The sequence below is a fragment of the Orcinus orca genome, chromosome 15 (genome assembly GCF_937001465.1).
Source record: "Orcinus orca chromosome 15, mOrcOrc1.1, whole genome shotgun sequence".
Lineage (NCBI taxonomy): Eukaryota > Metazoa > Chordata > Mammalia > Artiodactyla > Delphinidae > Orcinus > Orcinus orca.
The window spans coordinates 42121175-42139086 of record NC_064573.1 but is presented as its reverse complement, the minus strand read 5'-3'; the positions used below and the strand labels follow the sequence as shown (position 1 = coordinate 42139086).

The 17912-nt window shown below is 43.4% G+C and overlaps 1 protein-coding gene across 1 annotated transcript in view; it reads right to left on the bottom strand.

Annotated features, from left to right (window-relative positions):
• KLHL14 (kelch like family member 14) overlaps nt 1-15540 on the bottom strand; it is a 98426-nt gene extending 82886 nt beyond the window's left edge. The window contains exon 1 of the mRNA XM_033435232.2: nt 14492-15540. Within this exon, the coding sequence (XP_033291123.1) occupies nt 14492-15420 (929 nt within the window). The 5' untranslated portion in view covers nt 15421-15540. The remainder of the gene's footprint in view (nt 1-14491) is intronic.
• Nucleotides 15541-17912: the final 2372 nt, after the last annotated feature.

Genomic DNA, 17912 nt, shown 5'->3' with positions numbered 1-17912 from the left:
GGTTGAGAGTCCGCCTGCCAATTCAGGGGACACGGGTTCGTGCCCCGGTCTGGGAAGATCCCACATGCCGCGGAGCGGCTGGGCCCGTGAGCCATGGCCACTGAGCCTGCGTGTCCGGAGCCTGTGCTCTGCAATGGGAGAGGCCACAACAGTGAGAGGCCCGCGTACCACAAAAAAAAAAAAAAAAAAGAACTACTGATCTAGGCAAGATTTTATGGGGCTGAGGAAAACAGATCTGTACTTTTTTTTCTCTTCTAGGTTTGTATTATTGGAGGATCTATCAACACATTGCTGACTTGGATAATTCCTCATCTGCCTAGATAATTTTGCCTGTATAGATCTAGTTGAAAAGTAACATTTCAGTTAGTGCCTCGAACCTGTTTTATAATTCCTTGTGTTCTATTCTTGGCCCTTGTTTTGGACTGAATGGTGTTGTCTCCAAATTCTTATGTTGAAGCCCTAACTCCCAATGTGACTGTGTTTGGAGATAAGGCTTTTAGGAGGTAGTTAAGGTGAAATGAGGTCATAAGGGTGGGGCCCACATCTGATAGAACTGGTGTCCTTATAAGAAGAGGAAGAGACACCAAAGTTTCCCTTCTTCTTCTCCCCACCCCACCCCCCAGCTCTGCATACAGAGGACAGGCCATGCAAGCACACAGTGAGAAGGCAGCTGTCTAAAAACCAGGAAGAGAGCCCTCACCAGAAACCAGCCCTGCTGGATCTTGATCTTGGACTTCCAGCCTCTAGAACTGTGAGAAAACAAATTTCAGTTGTTTAAGTTACCTAGTCCATATTTATTCTGTTATGGCAGCTCGAGTGGACTAATACAGTCCTTAACAGAACTAACCAGCCAACAGAAACACAGGGCAGAATGATGCCAATGGCTCTCACACTTGTTTTTGGGAATTGACACTTGAGAAGGAGGCTTCAATGGTCAAAACCTGCACGACTGCTTTAAGAAAGGATCGTCTTAATTTCACCACACAACAGCTGTATTTTATAGCAGCCAACCTCACAGTATGGAGAATTTGGAATATGGGAGGCAGACTCCTTACCTCCTCCTCTGCTTGGTGCTCGCCTACTTACATATGCAGTAAATGTTAATGGTTAACAATGTTCCAATGAAGGGAGGGCGACCAGGAGGGATAAGAACAGATATGGATAAAGGAGAGAAGTGATTCCCATAAGCTTTTGTGGTAGACTCTAATTAGTGTCTGTAAAGCTATAGACATACATTTCTTTGTGCTTTCAGACATTTTAAACGTTTCTCATGCTCTGAGATTCTAAAGTTTCCTTGCCATAAAAAATGGGAAGCACTCTCCACAAAAATCTTTCTGAGGTGAGATTATTCTTTCTAGGTCAAAAAGACTATCGTGTTCTGGAACCTGGGCTCTCAGTTTGACTAGGCTGATGCAAGACTTGAGGGGCTTCTTCCTGTACAGGGGGTGCCCCTTCCTTGGAATGGATTTTTGCTTGCTGCTGCCTAACTCTGGAGCAATCACAGATCTTGAGTTTGAGTGCAACAAAGTGGTGTTTAACTATTTCAGTTTTGCTTTGTCTGCTTTCTCTTTCCAAATTTTGAATATAAGAATGTCTGAGGGCTTCCCTGGTGGCGCAGTGGTTGAGAGTCTGCCTGCCGATGCAGGGGACATGGGTCCGTGCCCCGGTCCGGGAAGATCCCACATGCCGCGGAGCGGCTGGGCCCCTGAGCCATGGCCGCTGAGCCTGCATGTCCGGAGCCTGTGCTCCGCAACGGGAGAGGCCACAACAGTGAGAGGCTCGCATACCGCAAATAAATAAATAAATAAATAAAAATAATGTCTGAGTGACAGATGAAGTTTATTGGGCTTCTCAGGGTTCTGAACTGACCACCTTGAATTAGGTATCTTCTCTATAATTCTGCCGAGGGAAGAAGGTGCCTGCCTTCTAAACACACAAAGTGACTAATTTAGGCAATTATCTGCTTACCTGGGATCTGTTGGTAGTGCTACTAAAACCTATGAAGTTATCACATGCTTTTAATAACACTTGGTCCCTTTGAATAGCTAGATAAGAAATCCACGTTAAAATTTCTACTGCTTTGCACTCAGATCTATGATGGTGGCTTCAAGTCTTCTTTGTCGTATAATAGACATGTAACTCTTTTAACAGAAAGCAAGAATTTGATTGTTCAAAGAGATTCATAATCAAAATAGAAATTGTTCCGTCTGGAAGCATAAACATTAAGCTCAGGAAATGATTTGCTGAACATTCTGCCACATCCATACACTCAAAGCAAGAGTTAGTGAAGTAACCTATGGGAATTCCTTGGCGGTCCAGTGGTTAGGGCTCCACGCTTCCACCGCCGTGGGCCTGGGTTCAATCCCTGGTCAGGGAACTAAGATCCCACATGCTGCATGGTGCAGCCAAAAATAAAATAAATGAATAAATGAAAAACTTAAAAAAAAAGAGTCAGTGAAGTAACCTAACCTACTAAGAGTAGTAAAAGTAATTTCTTGTCAAGAGCAGTCGATATTTTTTGTCCCTAAGGAAAATTGCAAGGACACTGTAGCAAAGGAAGATGAAACCGGACAAGTTATTCTCATGATGAATTTAGCTTTTCCATGTCAAAAACTGCCTTGGTGATACATATAGGGAAGCCCTCAGCTGAATGTCAGCCATGACTGAAAATCCTGGGCTGTGCTGTTTCCTGCTCACCCCCACAAGGAACACTTTTGCATCCCCTTTCGAATAAGAGCATCTGTTTTTCAGGTTTTATTAAAAAATTTCTTCTTCTTCTTCAGTGGTTCTTATGAGTCATCACTGTCTTGGCAGTCAAAGAATTTTACCTCATTTCCCTAAAATAATTATTGTATAAACATAGTTTGAATAAAACTTTCTGATGTGCCTTTAAGACAATGTAAATAAATAACTTGAGTAATAAATATTTTTTCTTTGAATCACTTGAGGAATATAATGCCTAAATCAACATAAAGCCAAAATAATCAAATGAAGAAGAAAACAAACACCAACCACAGATAGTTTCCTCTGCCACACTAAAAACCAAGAATTTCAATAAGACATATGTGCCTTATGAAAGTATCTAGAGAATTTTCCACTGTACATGTGCATGCATTTGATTTTCATTTTTGTCAAATGGAATACCCAATTCCTGCAGAAGGTGCCCCCAGCTGTGATCTAGGAACCATAAGAAGCCCTCCTAAAAATGCCAAAAAGACTCTTACGACTCAATAAGAAAAAAAAATAACCAAACTAAAAAATGGCCAAAGGATTTGGAAAAAACTTTTCTCCAAAAAATATACAAGTGGTTAATAAACACACGAAAAGATGCTCGGCATGATTAGCCATTAGGGAAATGCAAATCACAGTGAGATAGCACTTTGCATCCATTAGGATGGCTACAGTCAAAAAGGCAGGTATTAAGTGTGGGCGCGGATGTGGAGAAATTGGAGGCTTTATACACTGCTAGTGAGAATGCAGTGCAGATGCTTTGGAAAACATTCTGACGGTTCCTCAAAAAGTTAAACATTTGTTCAGTGTTAACTGATACCATAAGACCCAGCAAATTCCACTCCTAGGTATGTATCTAAGAGAACTGAAAACATATGTTCACACAAAAACTTGTACATAAATGCTCATAGCAGCATTATTCATAATAGCAAAAAGTGGAAACAAACCAAATGTCCATCCACGAATGGATAAAGTGTGGTTTATCCATACAATGGAATATTATTTAGCCATAAAAAGGAATGCAGTACTGTTACATGCCACAACATAGATGAACTTTGAAAACTTATGCTGCGTGGAAGGAGCCACCTTCTATGGTGGCTTCTATGGTCCAAAGACCATATATTGTATGATGTCATATTCCACACGAAATGTCCAGAATAAGGAAATCTATGGATTTATGGAGACGGAAAGTAGATTAGTGGTTGCCTACACCTGCAAGGGGCAGGGGCAGATGGGGGCTGATTGCTAATAGGTATGGGGTCTTTTTGGAGGGGGTGGTAAAAATGTTCTAAAATTAATTGTGGTGATGGTGGCAAACACCGAATATACTACAGCTCTTTGGAGTGTACACTTGAAATGGGTAAATTGTGTTGGATGTAAATTACACCTCAAAAAAGCTGTTCAACCTGAATCCACAAAGGCTTTTCTAACTTTTCCAATTGCTGACATGGATAGAACAAGGGAATGGACCAGACTCAGGACTGGCCTCAGCTCTGTAGTTTACTCAAAGGTGGATAAAATGGACACTGTCAGCTAAACCTTATCAATATCAGAGCAGCACTTGGGACCCAGACTGTGAGAATCTGGCTCTAGAATGAACATCCTGTATGGAATTAGGAGTCCTAACAAGTGAACAGAAAGGCAAATTGGATATAAACAGAACTATTCCTATAAGAATAAAAGCTATCAATGATTAAGTATTTACCGTCTGGTACTGTGTTAAGTGTAGTACATACATTCTTCCAACATTCAGAATTGCCCTGATGAGGTGGGTATCATTATCTACATTTCAGAGGTAAGCTATCTGAAAGAAGATTAAGTAAATTCCCCAAAGAGAGCCAGCTTTTCAGTGGTCAAGGTGGGATTTGACCTGCATCTGTCTGAATTTTAGGTCTTAATTACTATGCAATAGAACTGTTTAAGATATTTGCACTATAACATAACATTTTTATCTGTACCTCCTATTATGTCATAGTCTCTTTCTCTCCATACCTATATCTCCTAGCTTTATTCTGTAGTCTGTACCTACAGATGTTATTCTGGAGTGAACCCTTGTGAAAACCTTAAGACAGGGAGTTTACAGGAATTGCCACTGACAGTAGTGGTACAGTTGTCATGGTAACCAATCCACCAAATTGGTCCCTGCTAGGAGGCTCACACTTCTGCCTCTATAACACACCAGTATTGGCTGGGATCCCTCACAGTATCCATGGCCCCCTGTTAATGCATATGGGGTAGGAAGTGCTGAGGTCCTGGTGTGCATCCTAAAGCATTAAAGTTCTTCCTTCGAAGTTTCCCTCTCTGACACAGATTTTCCATTCCCTCTTCTAATCCTTTCCATTTGCCCAGGATGTTCCGGTGTGCTTGGTTCTGAGGGGTGCTAAAAATCAGGGCCAGACAGAGTCTGCTGCTTTGTTCTAAGCAGGATTTACAAAATACGACTATTTTCTTTTTGGCAAAAAACTGACCCTCCCAACCCAGTAACTCCTCACTCAGTGCCAGACTGAATCTTTGACTGTCCCGGCCCCACCCACACGCAAAATAGACCTTTAGCTGATAAAAACACCTCTCAGAAGCCACCGTACAGAAAATTTCAAGCTGGCAGCCCGCAGTACGCAGTGTCTGGGGCTACGCACGCAGACACGCAAACACATCCGTCCCTCCGCATCTTTCAACGATGCCTCTACATTTTCAAGGACTCTTCTTTTCTAACCTAGGTCTTTCTCTCTTCGTCCTCCTCTCCATTTCACTGGCCTCGTCTGTCTTCAGAGGTACCTGAAGGCACATAAGGCAGGGAAGTGAAACCGACTGTAATTCTTCAGTTCACTTCTCTGCAGCCTCCAGTGAGCCAGTCTCCATACGGTGGCCCAGCTGAGCTCGGAGGAAGCTCCGGTCCCTGCGCAGGTGTAACTTACCAACCCGCTCGCAGGCGCTGTGGGAGCAGAGAGCCAGACGCGGACGCCAGAGGCTCTGCGAGCGGCAGCAAACGAAGCCCTACATCGAATGTATGAGATTAAAAAGAGGAGGGACTCTCCTCTGTGAAAGGAAGAAATGGAGACTCTTATACCTAAAAAGACCATCATTTTCAGGAATGAAATATAAATTGCTTAGAGCAATCAAAAATTCTGATTTTCCCACGTCCTTCTATGACCTTGTGTTCACCTTCGAGTCCCTCCAACTTCACTCTTAGGTCCTTAGAAGTCTGACTATTTCTGTGCTATCAGTGAAATCACAAATATGTTCAAGAGTTTTCTAGATGGGCAAAAACGTATTCAGGTAACTTTGCTTAGTGTATCTTTTAAAATTAAAAAGAAATCAATTACAACTAGCACTTTCTGTTTGGAGTTTTTTCACGTTCTGAGCTGATCCTTACCAAAACCCCAGGAAGGTGAACTATAATTCTTAACCCATTTTACTGATTTGGGACTCAGCTAAAGTAGAGCTAAGATACACACTTAGGTTTACGAATTCAAAGGCGGCAGTGTTTCCAATATAGTATTGATCATTTACTCAGTTCAAGTATAAAAGCATGCTGATTTTTCCATATGGAATTCATCCATGCAGTGGATAATCGTTGGCAGAGCCCACAACTTCTTCTATGATTTGGACAACCCTCCCTGCACAATCTCTAGCCACACACACCTCCTTTCAGCCCCTGGAAGGTACCGAACTCTTTGCCGCCTAGTGTTCGTGTACGTACTCCTCTCTCAGCTTATGCCTTTCCCACCTGCAGACCCTGCCTTCCCCCAGACCCACTACTCTGGATACCTCATCTCTCAAAGTTCATCTTAAACCTCTTCTGTAGAGAAAGAACTCTTCGGCCACTCCGACAAGGTCACAGCACTGTGTTATACCGTTTCCCAGCAAATGGCACTTTTCCAATCTATAGCATATATTACCCGTGTGATTAATCTGTGTACTTATTTCTTTTTCCTTATACGGTAAACCACGTGAAGTCACGAATGTGTCTGTCTTCTTCACTCTGTATCTCAGAGCATAGCACAGAGTTTGGTGTGTTATACACGTTCAGCATAAGTTTGGGGGATATTCCGTGGCAGAACTTCTTGTTAGTGGTAAATTCGACGCATCATCCCAAATTCCCACCGTGGGCGTGGCACGGCCGTGGGCATGGGTTTAGAAAATCTGCCCAAGGTCATGAAGGTCCCCTTGTTTCTCAGGTCTGCTGCCAGCTCTAATTATACTGAGAATCAAGATTTACAAAGAATACAGTTACATTTTCATCTCCTCCTGTTGGCATAACAGACTGCCCCTTTAAACCCTGATGCTTCTGAAGCTACTGCATTATCTAGCGCAAGAACAAAGAGTTATTTATAAAACATCTTAACTCAGATTACAAATATATAATTATTGAACTGAATCAAATTATAGGAGTGAAGGGTCCATGACTGACCATTTTTTTCTTGTTGAAAGATTTTTTCTTTTGAGGAAAAGAGGTTTTTTTCCTTTTAGTGGAACTTTGTCTTTAACTCTGCAAATTATATGTTCACTATGTAGTGACTTAAACGCTTCTTAATTTGTGCTTATTAGTCCAGCAAATAGTAGCGTCTACTCTCCAAACTCTAGAATTTTCTTGCCCGTCCTCCTTTACTACTAGTTCTCTTTTTCTTTCTTTTTCAGATGGTTTATATCTTAATAATTTCTTTGATTTCCCATATTTCCTTGCATTTTTGTTACTGCTGTTTTTTCTTTTTACTTCCCTTTGATGTATTTTCTATCACAAATATTTGCTATTTTCATTTCCCAACTACAATAAGCTTTCTCTAGTGCCTTTCTGCTTTACTTCTAATGCTGCAAATAGTTCTAACCTGATTGTCATTAATACTTGCGAGTAAATAAGCCCTTTTGATATTTACAGTAAAATAGACATACTCACTATATGTTACAACCGAGAGTCCTTCCCCTGGTTAACTCACTGTCCTGCCCATATCATAACAGTGCTTATTTGTTTGGTTTTTTTAAGAGAAATCATTAGTAATTCATGCATCAAGAATTAACTTGGATGTTGATGGAAATGACATAGCACTGAATATATTTTCTGAAATTCCAAATGAATGACAGAAGGCATAAACACTACAGTGTAGCGAATGTTAAAATGATTTTCTTGAAACAAAAGATAAGCAGAATAAATTTTCAATTAGACTAATCTTATTTTCTGTTATTAAAACATACGAGTATTTTTATAATTCTGGCTTCTACCTGTTGTATTTATCACCTGTAAGTATCACCAATGTGAAGAGCTTTCTCTTGTCTTCACAGAAACAAAGCTGATAGCTTCTCTAGGACTCCAGTGCACAGAAATCTAGGGGGCTGGGGGCAATCTCTTGGTTCCAATACGAGCTCCAAGGCTTTGTTTTGGTTTGTTTTATTTTCACAATTATTTTTCAAAGTTAAGCTGAAGAGTTTTTATTTTTATTGATTTATTTAAAATATATTGGCTCATCTTATTTTTAGTAAGTCAGTATCATAGTGATAATCTCAGCAATCTCATTATTTAGCCCCTTAATCTCAGAATGAATAATTGAGTATGGTAGACCAGTAGGAAAAAGTCTGGGCTTTCTACTATCTTCCTCTCACTCTTCTTCATTGGTTGGGTGGTTTGAAGATGCGTTAGAGGGTTGGAACTTTTAATCACTACTGTGCTGCGGTAAAAACAAAGACATGGGAGGTGTAGATTGGAGTTTGCTTTTCATAGAGGCCATATTTACAATATGCACTCATAATAAGAAACTATTCTTCAGATGATGACAATTGACTCCCAACTCAACATTATTCAGATAATTGGACAACTTACTTATTTTCTCTGAGCCTCAACTGTCTAATATGTTAAAAGATTGAAAGGACTAGAAAGAATGTAAGTAATATGTCAAGCTCACTCATGGTAGGTGCTCAATTAGCGATAGGTACCATTATTCCTGGCAAACAGCAGCTGTGTGCGTGTATGTGTGTGTGTATGTAATCATCTTTAAAATTACCTCCATTTTTATCTTTCATTGGCTTTGTCAATTCACATGAAACTGAAACAAATCCTAAGTGTCCACCACAATTATATTTAAGACCAATACTCATTCATACTGAACTCACACTTTGGGGTCAAGTCCAGGCACTTGATCCAGTCGGGGAGATAGACACATAAGCCAAACCTACAGCAGCACGCACGCTCCTCCAGAGGTTACCCACTTTGGAGAAGGCAGGGAGGTTCTATAGACATACTCAATCCAGCTGATGCACTCAGAAGTCAGGAATCCTGCCAAGAATGCCCTTTGATCACAGCAGCTGGAGATACAGGTTGGCATTTAGAAGAATAATTGGTCACATGTTCATTCATATGCTTAGATTCATTTATTCGATATGTACATGTCAGTCTCAGAAAGCAGTGTGTTAAATGTACCTGGCTCCTCTACTTTCCTCCTGGAAATCATTAAAATACCATATCAATGATATTAAAGCCTATTCTGAATAATGACCAATCTATGTTAGTTGGTTCTACATCCAGCATGTTGGAAAAAAATGAGCAACTCATTCACTCTTTTAATTAATCACCATTTACCTTCCTGGGGTTGCTATTCAAATTCTTAAGTCTTACTACAGAAAGTTGAAATTTTAACTTAGCATGATAGAATTATTTAGATTTGAATTCCTTCCAAACAGAAGCAAGAACACCAGAGGGATTCTTTCCACTAGAATAAGGGCAAAATTTTGTGTCCATTTTGTCCACTGATGTATCCCAAGTGCCTAAAATGGGTTTTGGCAAACTACGACTCACAGAACAAATCCAGCTTGCCTCCTGTTTTTATACAGCACCCCCCCAACACAAAATGGTTTTTAGATTTTCAAATGGTGGAAAAGAATCAAAAGAAGAATCATATTTCATAACATGTGAAAATTACATGAAATTTCAATGCTCACAAATGAAGTTTTATTGTAACGTAGCCATGCTCATTCATTTACATATTGTCCGTGGCTGTGTTTGTGCTACCAAGGAAGAGTGAAGTAGCTGCAACAGAGTTAGTGTGACCCTGAAGCCAAGTATAATTACTATTTGACCTTTTACAGAAACAAAAAAGCTGACCTTTGGTCCAGAATAATACATGTCCTTAACTTCTTTTAAAGTCAGATACATTAAAATTTAACTCTCACAAATGTCTTTCCAAAAAGGAAGTCTTAAACCTACATATAACTCTAGGGTCAATCACCAGATTATATGATAGAATAGAGGGGCTCATAGTAAGAAGCAGAACACCATGGATGAGAACACGGACTCAAGAGCCACAACTGCTTGGGCTCAGACTTGGGCTCTACCACTTACCAGCTGTGCAGCCATGGGCAAAATGCTTAACTTCTCTGTGCATCAGTTTTTCTATGCATAAAATGAAACAAATGATGGTACCCATCCCTTAGGGTTATTGTGGGCATTAAATAACTTAATATTTGTAACAGGCTTAGAATATCACCTGGTATGAAGTAACTGTTGTAAGTAAAGTAACATTTTTCACTGTATTTTTAAGATAAGAAATTTGAGATACTTAGAAATTAGCTAAGGTAATGAGTGAGCCTCAATGTGTTCATAAGTATGGGGAAAAAAAAAACGAAGATGAGTTAAAATTTGAACATGTCCACTATTGTCAGTAAGTCCTCTGAGCCAATGCAATGCACTAATATCTACTCTAATTGCTTTTTGATTGTAGGATATAACTATTTGGCTCCCATATCTGTGATATAATTTTGTAATCAATGGTCCTGTTTTAGATAATAAACAAATTGTATTCTGAATGGTTGAGTGACTTCTGATACAAAATCTAACTACCTAACAAGTTCTTATCTGAGGGTATCTAATTGACATAAAGGGAAATCACAATTTAGAGGATGCGAGGACACAAGATTAGTTTGCTTTGTTAAGGTTGTTATTCAGGTCTTAGGAAGGGAATCAATAGAAAATATTGTCCTACATTTAAAGAAACATTTTCTAAGCACCAAAACCAGGAATCAAAACCGTGCCTTAAGGAATTCTAATGGCTTTTTAATCATTGCAAGTCATTTTAGCAAATAGATAATTAGTATTTCTGATGTTTAAATAGATTTTTACATTAATTTATTTGAAATCTTTAAATAGACTGTTTTGCAGAAAGTGAAATCTTTATAAGGTAGCCTTTTATCATCTATAAAATATAATGTCTTCAAAATTACACTTCAGTACAGGCCTGTATACAGGACTGTAACAGCTGGATAGCTGACAGAGCCAGCAGGCCCCAGCTGGCATGCTAAATCCAGACTAAATCCAGACTAAGGTGGGAAATTTTAAAAATATAATTATTTTTATGAATGCTTTTCTATTACAGGTGTTCTGCTGGAGGAGGTTCAATGGACTTTTGTTATGTGCAATAGTAACATAGGTTGAAGAACTTTTGGTAAAATGTAACACTGAGGCTTCCTTACTTTATAATTTTAGTTCCTTCAACTTTCACTAAACATTTATTTAACTGTTACATTGTGGGAGGTGCAATGAAAATGTAAAAGAGAAGTTAATTAAGCCAGTCCAATTTGATTTAATTGGGACAATTACTAAATTATGCATAAAAATTTTTAAAATACAAATAAAAAAACTTTTTGGGTTACTTAAGCTAAACTTACACTACAAGTCTTTTGATATTTACTTTTTAATGCACTAAATGTTGCATGTCATGTCACTCTATTGTTTTTTTGCTTTAGAAGCCTTTAATAATGACTTTCCCAGAAACTTTTTCAAAACTTATTTAAGTGTCCCATTTCTTGCAATAAAGCAGTATGAAAATAAGACTTCAAAATATTTTAATTTTTGTCCATCCAGGTCCTGTGGTCTTAAATTAGTTATGTATATACTTTAATATAAGATAATAAGTCTATTATTTTTAATATCCTTAATGCTTAGTTTGCTAAAATAAAATATGAATCTGAGTATAAATGCCATAATCAGAAAAACTAAGCAACTAGGATAAAAATTAAATTAATTTGCATATTTATAAAGCCTCTATGCTTGGTTTGCTTTATTTTTCTAGACTTAATAAAAATTCAAAATTACTCAATAATTTAAAAAATATTTAAAATATTGTTATTATATTAATAGCCCTACATTCTATAGATAACATGTATTCTTAAACAAGTAAATTCCTTCTGAAGTTATTCTATATGCTTGTATTTTGAACTTATTCCAACAGACTGGCCAATTTAAATTTTCCCACTCCTCCTCTGAATTTGAGGAACTCTTTCATATTTAGACTACAGGTGGATAAAAAGTAATAAATACAATGCCCTTCCATTCAATTGTCTTCAATAAAAGTGATGCAATTTCAAAAACAATTGTTTAACACATTTATCCCTCTGTTAGACTACGTGTAAGACTGAGAGAACATTTTTATATTGCTCTGATGCTATAACAAATGGGCTGATATCATACTATTGGTTGCAACTTACAACATTTTTGTCTACATTTAAGTTAAGATCTTGGTGGTTAGTCTTGCATTCTTTCTGTGAATTAAAATTAGAATAATGTAATTAGTCCCTGAAATTAAAATGCTTCAGTTACTAATAATGGAACAAAGTCTAAATTATATTACTTTGAGATCAACAATAGGTTCACATGAACTATTTTCCGTATCTTCCGCTTTTAAAGGAAAATACAGTTTTCTTCCTATGGAAGAAGTATCAGATTCTTGCAGCATCCATGACACTTGTAAGCATTCAGTGGTCAGACGCCACTACATATCCTTCAAATGATATGGCCCAGTGAAGCTGGACGGTGTCGTCACGGAGCCAGGCAGCCTAGTATCTCAGCCATCCACCAGGACAGAGCCAGCAGGCCCCAGCTGGCATGCTAAATCCAGACTAAGGTGGGAAATGGATTTTGCATTTTGAAAGTCAACTCTTCCAACACTGAAACCTAGGACATATTTATCAGGTAAAAGTGCAATGAGGACTTCAAGCTTATTTATTGGATAAAATTTATAATGCTTATTTCCCCAAATTACTCTTACAACAAGTTAAATCTTAATTTTATTATCCTCTGGGTTTCTGAATTTATACTAGATTGTACATTTAAAAAATATGAATAAATGTATGTTCAGGACTATAACTTAATAGTATGATACATGCTAAGTTAAGTATATTTGTAAGTCACAAAAGTTAAAATAACAGAATATTGATCACCAATGTTCCTTGGTGTGGTAACATTTGCCTGTCACATTAAGCTTACCATCTTGATTTTTAGGCAAATTGGAACTCTTACAAAACAAAAATACATTCCATGTTATTGTCGCTTGGACTCCTGTGTTCACTATTCAATCACATGAGTTTGGATCCTCGTTTGTGTTATTGTCTTAACTGTCATGTTCTGACACTACAATTCGTTTCTTGAAAATAGTAGAAAAATCAACTTACAAGATTTCTAAGTTCAAGATTTCCCATGCCTCCCGTGGGCCTCACCTGAATACAAGTGCTCCCTAAACAACTGTAGAGACTATCTTCCAGTTTCCTAAAAGTTTAGTTACCTAGGTCTGGTAGAAACATCATGATGGAAAAAATAAACATTTAATTCCATAAGGCTGCAGAAAGTGGACCCCATGTTTAAGACATCGTTCTGAGTGGGAAAAGGCCATGGTGGATTCATAAACCGTGTACTTTCTAACATAGCACTTAGGTGGATTAGACTGGGATAGGCTGGCATCTGGAATCATGATGTTTTATCATGAGAAACTGAGAAGATACTGCTTCTCTTTTCTAAAAAGAGAAAGCAACCCTCTGCTAGGGCTCATTAAAAAAGGCGTTTAAAATTGGAGCCAATAAAACATGATTGCCAATTCCAACAGTCTTTTTGTTTTTTTAATCTCAGCAGCATTTTTCAAAGGCATTGTTTCTCTCTCAACTTTGACAGGAAATCCCACGTTCAATACACACAGGGGACACATTCCAAATAGCAACAACAACAACGATAACAACTCTCCAACTTCTTTGTGACTTCAGAGCAGGCATACAGACCCAACTGCAGCTAGATGACCTTCCCCTCCTCTCAGTTTTCAACTGTGCTTCCCTCTGACATGGGAACCACTAGGCAGGATTCACTCTGACATCCCGAATCCTCTTGCTTTGCTGTAAGGAAAGGTTTTGCTTTTTCATAAGATAGAAAAGTTTGCCTGGGTATGGGATGCCAGAATTTCTAACAGCGACCCTAAAAGACAAAGCCTTTCAGAGCTCTAAGCAAACCCCAGTCGCTGAAAAACAGAAAATGAGTGTCAGAATGAATGAAAGCTTTCCTCCTCGAGCAACGCCTGGCACTTCTGCTTGCCCAAGGCAGGAAAGAGGGGGACTGGGGTGGGGACTTCTCATCACAGAACCCTTTTTCTTAAGTAAGCATATTTTGAGATGTAGAGGGAAGCCTGGATAAAAAGGGCTCCAAGGCTGTACTTCTAACTGCCTGGCCTTTGACCCCACCTGCCTGTCAGTTTCAGCCCGCAAGTCCCACATCTCCGGCTCTGGGGATATTGAGAACGTGGGCTTTCTAGAGCTCGGGGATGCTGTGAGGCCAGTTTCCTGTTGACCTTTCAGGGACTCTGAAATCAACTTTCCCCACACAGTCTGAATTGTTTGTTTTCGTTTGTTTTCAGCCTGCCTGAGCCTCCCGCCCAGCCCACCCCTATCCTCCTCCTGCCTGCCCCCTCCCCTCCCTCCGGCCTCTCGCCTCCCCCCCCCCCCCCGCTTTGTTGTCTCATACCTGCTGGCCAGGCTCTGCCTGCAGTGCTGCCTGAAGGGCATCAGGTGGTAGTTCATGGCGTCCAGCAGCAGCTTCTGGCAGACCGGGTCGGTGCGCATGAAATCCACTGACTGGACCCGCTCCACCAGCTCGGGGGCCGGGATGAGCGCGAAGCGGAGGCGCTTCATGAGGTCGGGCGCGTACTGCATGCGGGTCTCGCGGTCGTGCTCCAGCCACAGCACGGACATCTGGAAGAGCGCCAGCTCCGACTCCACGGGGGGCGGCAGCGAGTCCAGCAGGGCGCGCATCTCCTCGAAGTTGAGCAGCAGCACATCCTCCACCAGGTACTTGTTGGCCAGCTTCTTGGTCTCCTCCAGGCCGTGCAGTGCGGCGATCTTGCACACTTGCTTGTAGTTCTGCACCGAGATCTGGTCGTTGAGGAACTGCACGCAGAGCTTGGTGACCTGGGGGATGTGCAAGATCTTGCTGACCGACAGCACCTCCTCCACCGTGTCCAGGGAGAGGGTCACGTTGGCCGTGTAGAGGTACTCGAGCACCAGGCGCAGCCCGATGGACGAGCAGCCCTGCAGCACCAGGTTGTTGATGGCCCGAGGACTGGTCAGCAGCTTGTCGTCGGGGGAGGAGGAAGGAGTCCCCGGCTCCTCCTGCGGTGGCGGCGGCTGTTGCTGCGGCGGCTGCTGGTCCTTGGGGGGCCCCAGACCGTCCTGGCCGCCGACCCCTCCCCCGAGAGGGGGGTGACTGGAGAAAAGCGATCGGAAGTACTGCGAGCAGGAGGCCAGCACGGCCTTGTGGCAGTGGAACTGCTGGCCCTGGGCCGTCAGGGTCACGTCGCAAAACAGCTGCTTCCTCCACAGCAGATTGAGGCCGTGCAGCAGGTTGTCGCTGTGGCTGGGGTCGAAGGTGGAGGTCCGGTCCCCGGATCTGGACATGGCGAGCTGACTCGGCGCACCTGGCTTTAAACCCTCCTCCGACCTGGCAGACAGGGGTGGGGAATGGGAGGGAGGGGAGAAGGGTAGTGGAGGGGGTGGGGTGGGGTCGGCGTGGGGACGGGTGTGGAGGGGAGGGGAGGGGAGGGCGAAGAACCACAATCAGTGCTCAGCTTGGCCTCCGGACCCCGACCCTCGGAGGAGGTCTGAAGGCGCTGGATCCGTGAGCGCCACCAGAAGGGCCCTGTCTGGGGTCCGGGCGCCCGTTCTGCTCCCTACTACGCCTCCCGCCACCGCCCACACACTTCGTCCCCCACTTTCCTAAAACCACCCGGGCTCGGCTCTTGGCAGCGACAGCGGTGGCAGCAGCGACGGCAAAGTGGCGGCTGAGGCCGAGACACCCCGTGGGCTCGTGTCCATGCCCGGCCGGGGCGGGGAGAGGCCGGGGAGTGGAGAGCCGGGGGGTGGCCCCAGAGCGCAGAGGCGACCGTCGGCGGAGCTTCCAGGTCAACTCGCGCCCGCAGCTTTGCTTTTCGCAGTTGGTCCAGTTTTGGGGGGTGGGAACGGGGACACGACAGGCGTGCGGGCGGGCAATACTTAGCCCTCCAAAAGCTGAGGACCCCTTCGATTAGCCGTGCTGCCCCGAGAAACTCCTAGACTAATAGTCTGAGGGAGCAGATAAAGCCCTTTCTTCTCCCGGGAAAGTGCAGCGGAGCGCGGTGAGGACCAGCTCAGTGGACTAGGCAGAGGCGGGAGCTGTCCTTATCAATTCTAGCTCATTTCCCTCACCCCGGCCCTGCCTGCTTCCCTGCTTCGCAAACTGTTGGCTTCCCAGTCACCACTCAGTTTTGCTAATTTTCCAGAGACGCCTTTAAACCTGGCAGGAGAATCCCTCCAGCCCCAGACCCCCTCTCCCCCGCCTTCCCCCACCTCCTGCATTTCAAAGCGCGGAAGTTCGGGCGTGTATCTCCCCTTCCCCCGCGGGGCGGCACCGAGGAAGATGAGGAGGAAGGCAGTGGAGCTACTGGGGTGGATTTAGAGCAAGAGCCGGCAGGCCCGATGGGATTCGTGTGGACGGTTCTCCCTCCCAGGCACTGGGCGCAGTGGCTTTAACTCCTGTAACTATGAGAAGTTCAAGTTAACCGGCAGGTGTTGGGGGAGGGGCTGGGGGCTATCCGATGGTGGGGGGGCACGCAGTTCGGCGCGGGATCTCTGGATCCAGCGTTGCCGCCGAAGCCGCAGCTTCCTTCAGAGCCCCTCAGCACAGCCCCCCCACCCCGAGCCCCCCAACTCGGGCACCCCGACTCCCCCGGCCCTGGAACTACTTGTGCAAAAAGTCTGAGCCGCCCGCATCCAGGCGGAGGAGGGCAGGATGGGCGGGGGGCGGCGAGATCGATGCGCCAGGTCCTTAACGTGTAATTGCACCTTCTAGGGCTGAGCAGAAAGGGACCCTTTGCCCACACCCGGCCCGCGCGCCCGCCAGCCCGGGAGAACCGCCGCCGCCGCCGCCGCCGCCGCCGCCCGGCTCAGAGGGATCCCGCCGGACCTGCGCCTTCCACTGCGGCTCACTCTGCCCTGCCTGGCGCCAGTCCTGGATCGCCGGCTTCCTATTTCCACCGGACTGGGCTCCTCTCGACTCACTTTATCATCCCGTTCCAGGTGGACCCTAATCTCCCGCGAGCTCCCTCCCCCAGCAGCATCCGCCCCCCCCCCGCCCCCAAAGCTCTGGCTCTCCTGAAACATCTCCCAGAGTCTCTCCCTTTAAGTGGACTCGGTCATACCTCCCTCTCGCTCTCCCCGCTTCGTTGTCTTCCCCCCCACCCCATCTTTTCCTATTCCCCTTCCTTCTTGCTCTCCTCCTTTGCCTTCCCCCCTCATCTGCTTATTTCTTGCAATAGGAGTTTTATTCTTTATGAGCGTTTGCCACACAATCACCCCCCACCCCTCTGAAAGACTCCCTTCCCGTCCCTCCCCACGCGGCCAACAACCCAAAAGACACAACAAAATACACACACAAGGCAGACACAAGGCCAGAAACTTACCTGCTTTCAACCAGCTGCAAAGTCAAGGCTCACTTAAGCTCCCCCCCAAAATCAATTGTCCTTCCTTTTTAAAGGTTTGCTCTCTCCTTGGGAGGGGGGAAAACACCTTCAGGTTCCCAACTCCGGGCAGTCACTCTTTACAATTTATTTTGTCGTACATCATTTGATCACCATGAATTAGCAACAGCAAGAAAATGTAGGAGAGGGAGAAAAGAGAGAAAGAGAGAGGGAGAGAGAGAGGGGAGAGAGAGAGAGAGAGGGAGCAGAGCTTTCTGCAAGAGAAGAAGAAGAAAAAATGTACGTGTGACAAATTATGCTACCAAGAAACAACACATCATTATCCTTGGGCCTGGGGCTCAGTGAGTCGTAACGAGAGTAATAGGAAATCCACGGTTGGGGAGAGAAACGGTCGTGCTTGGCCAGTAGAGAGAGACCATACAGGGGGATGGATGC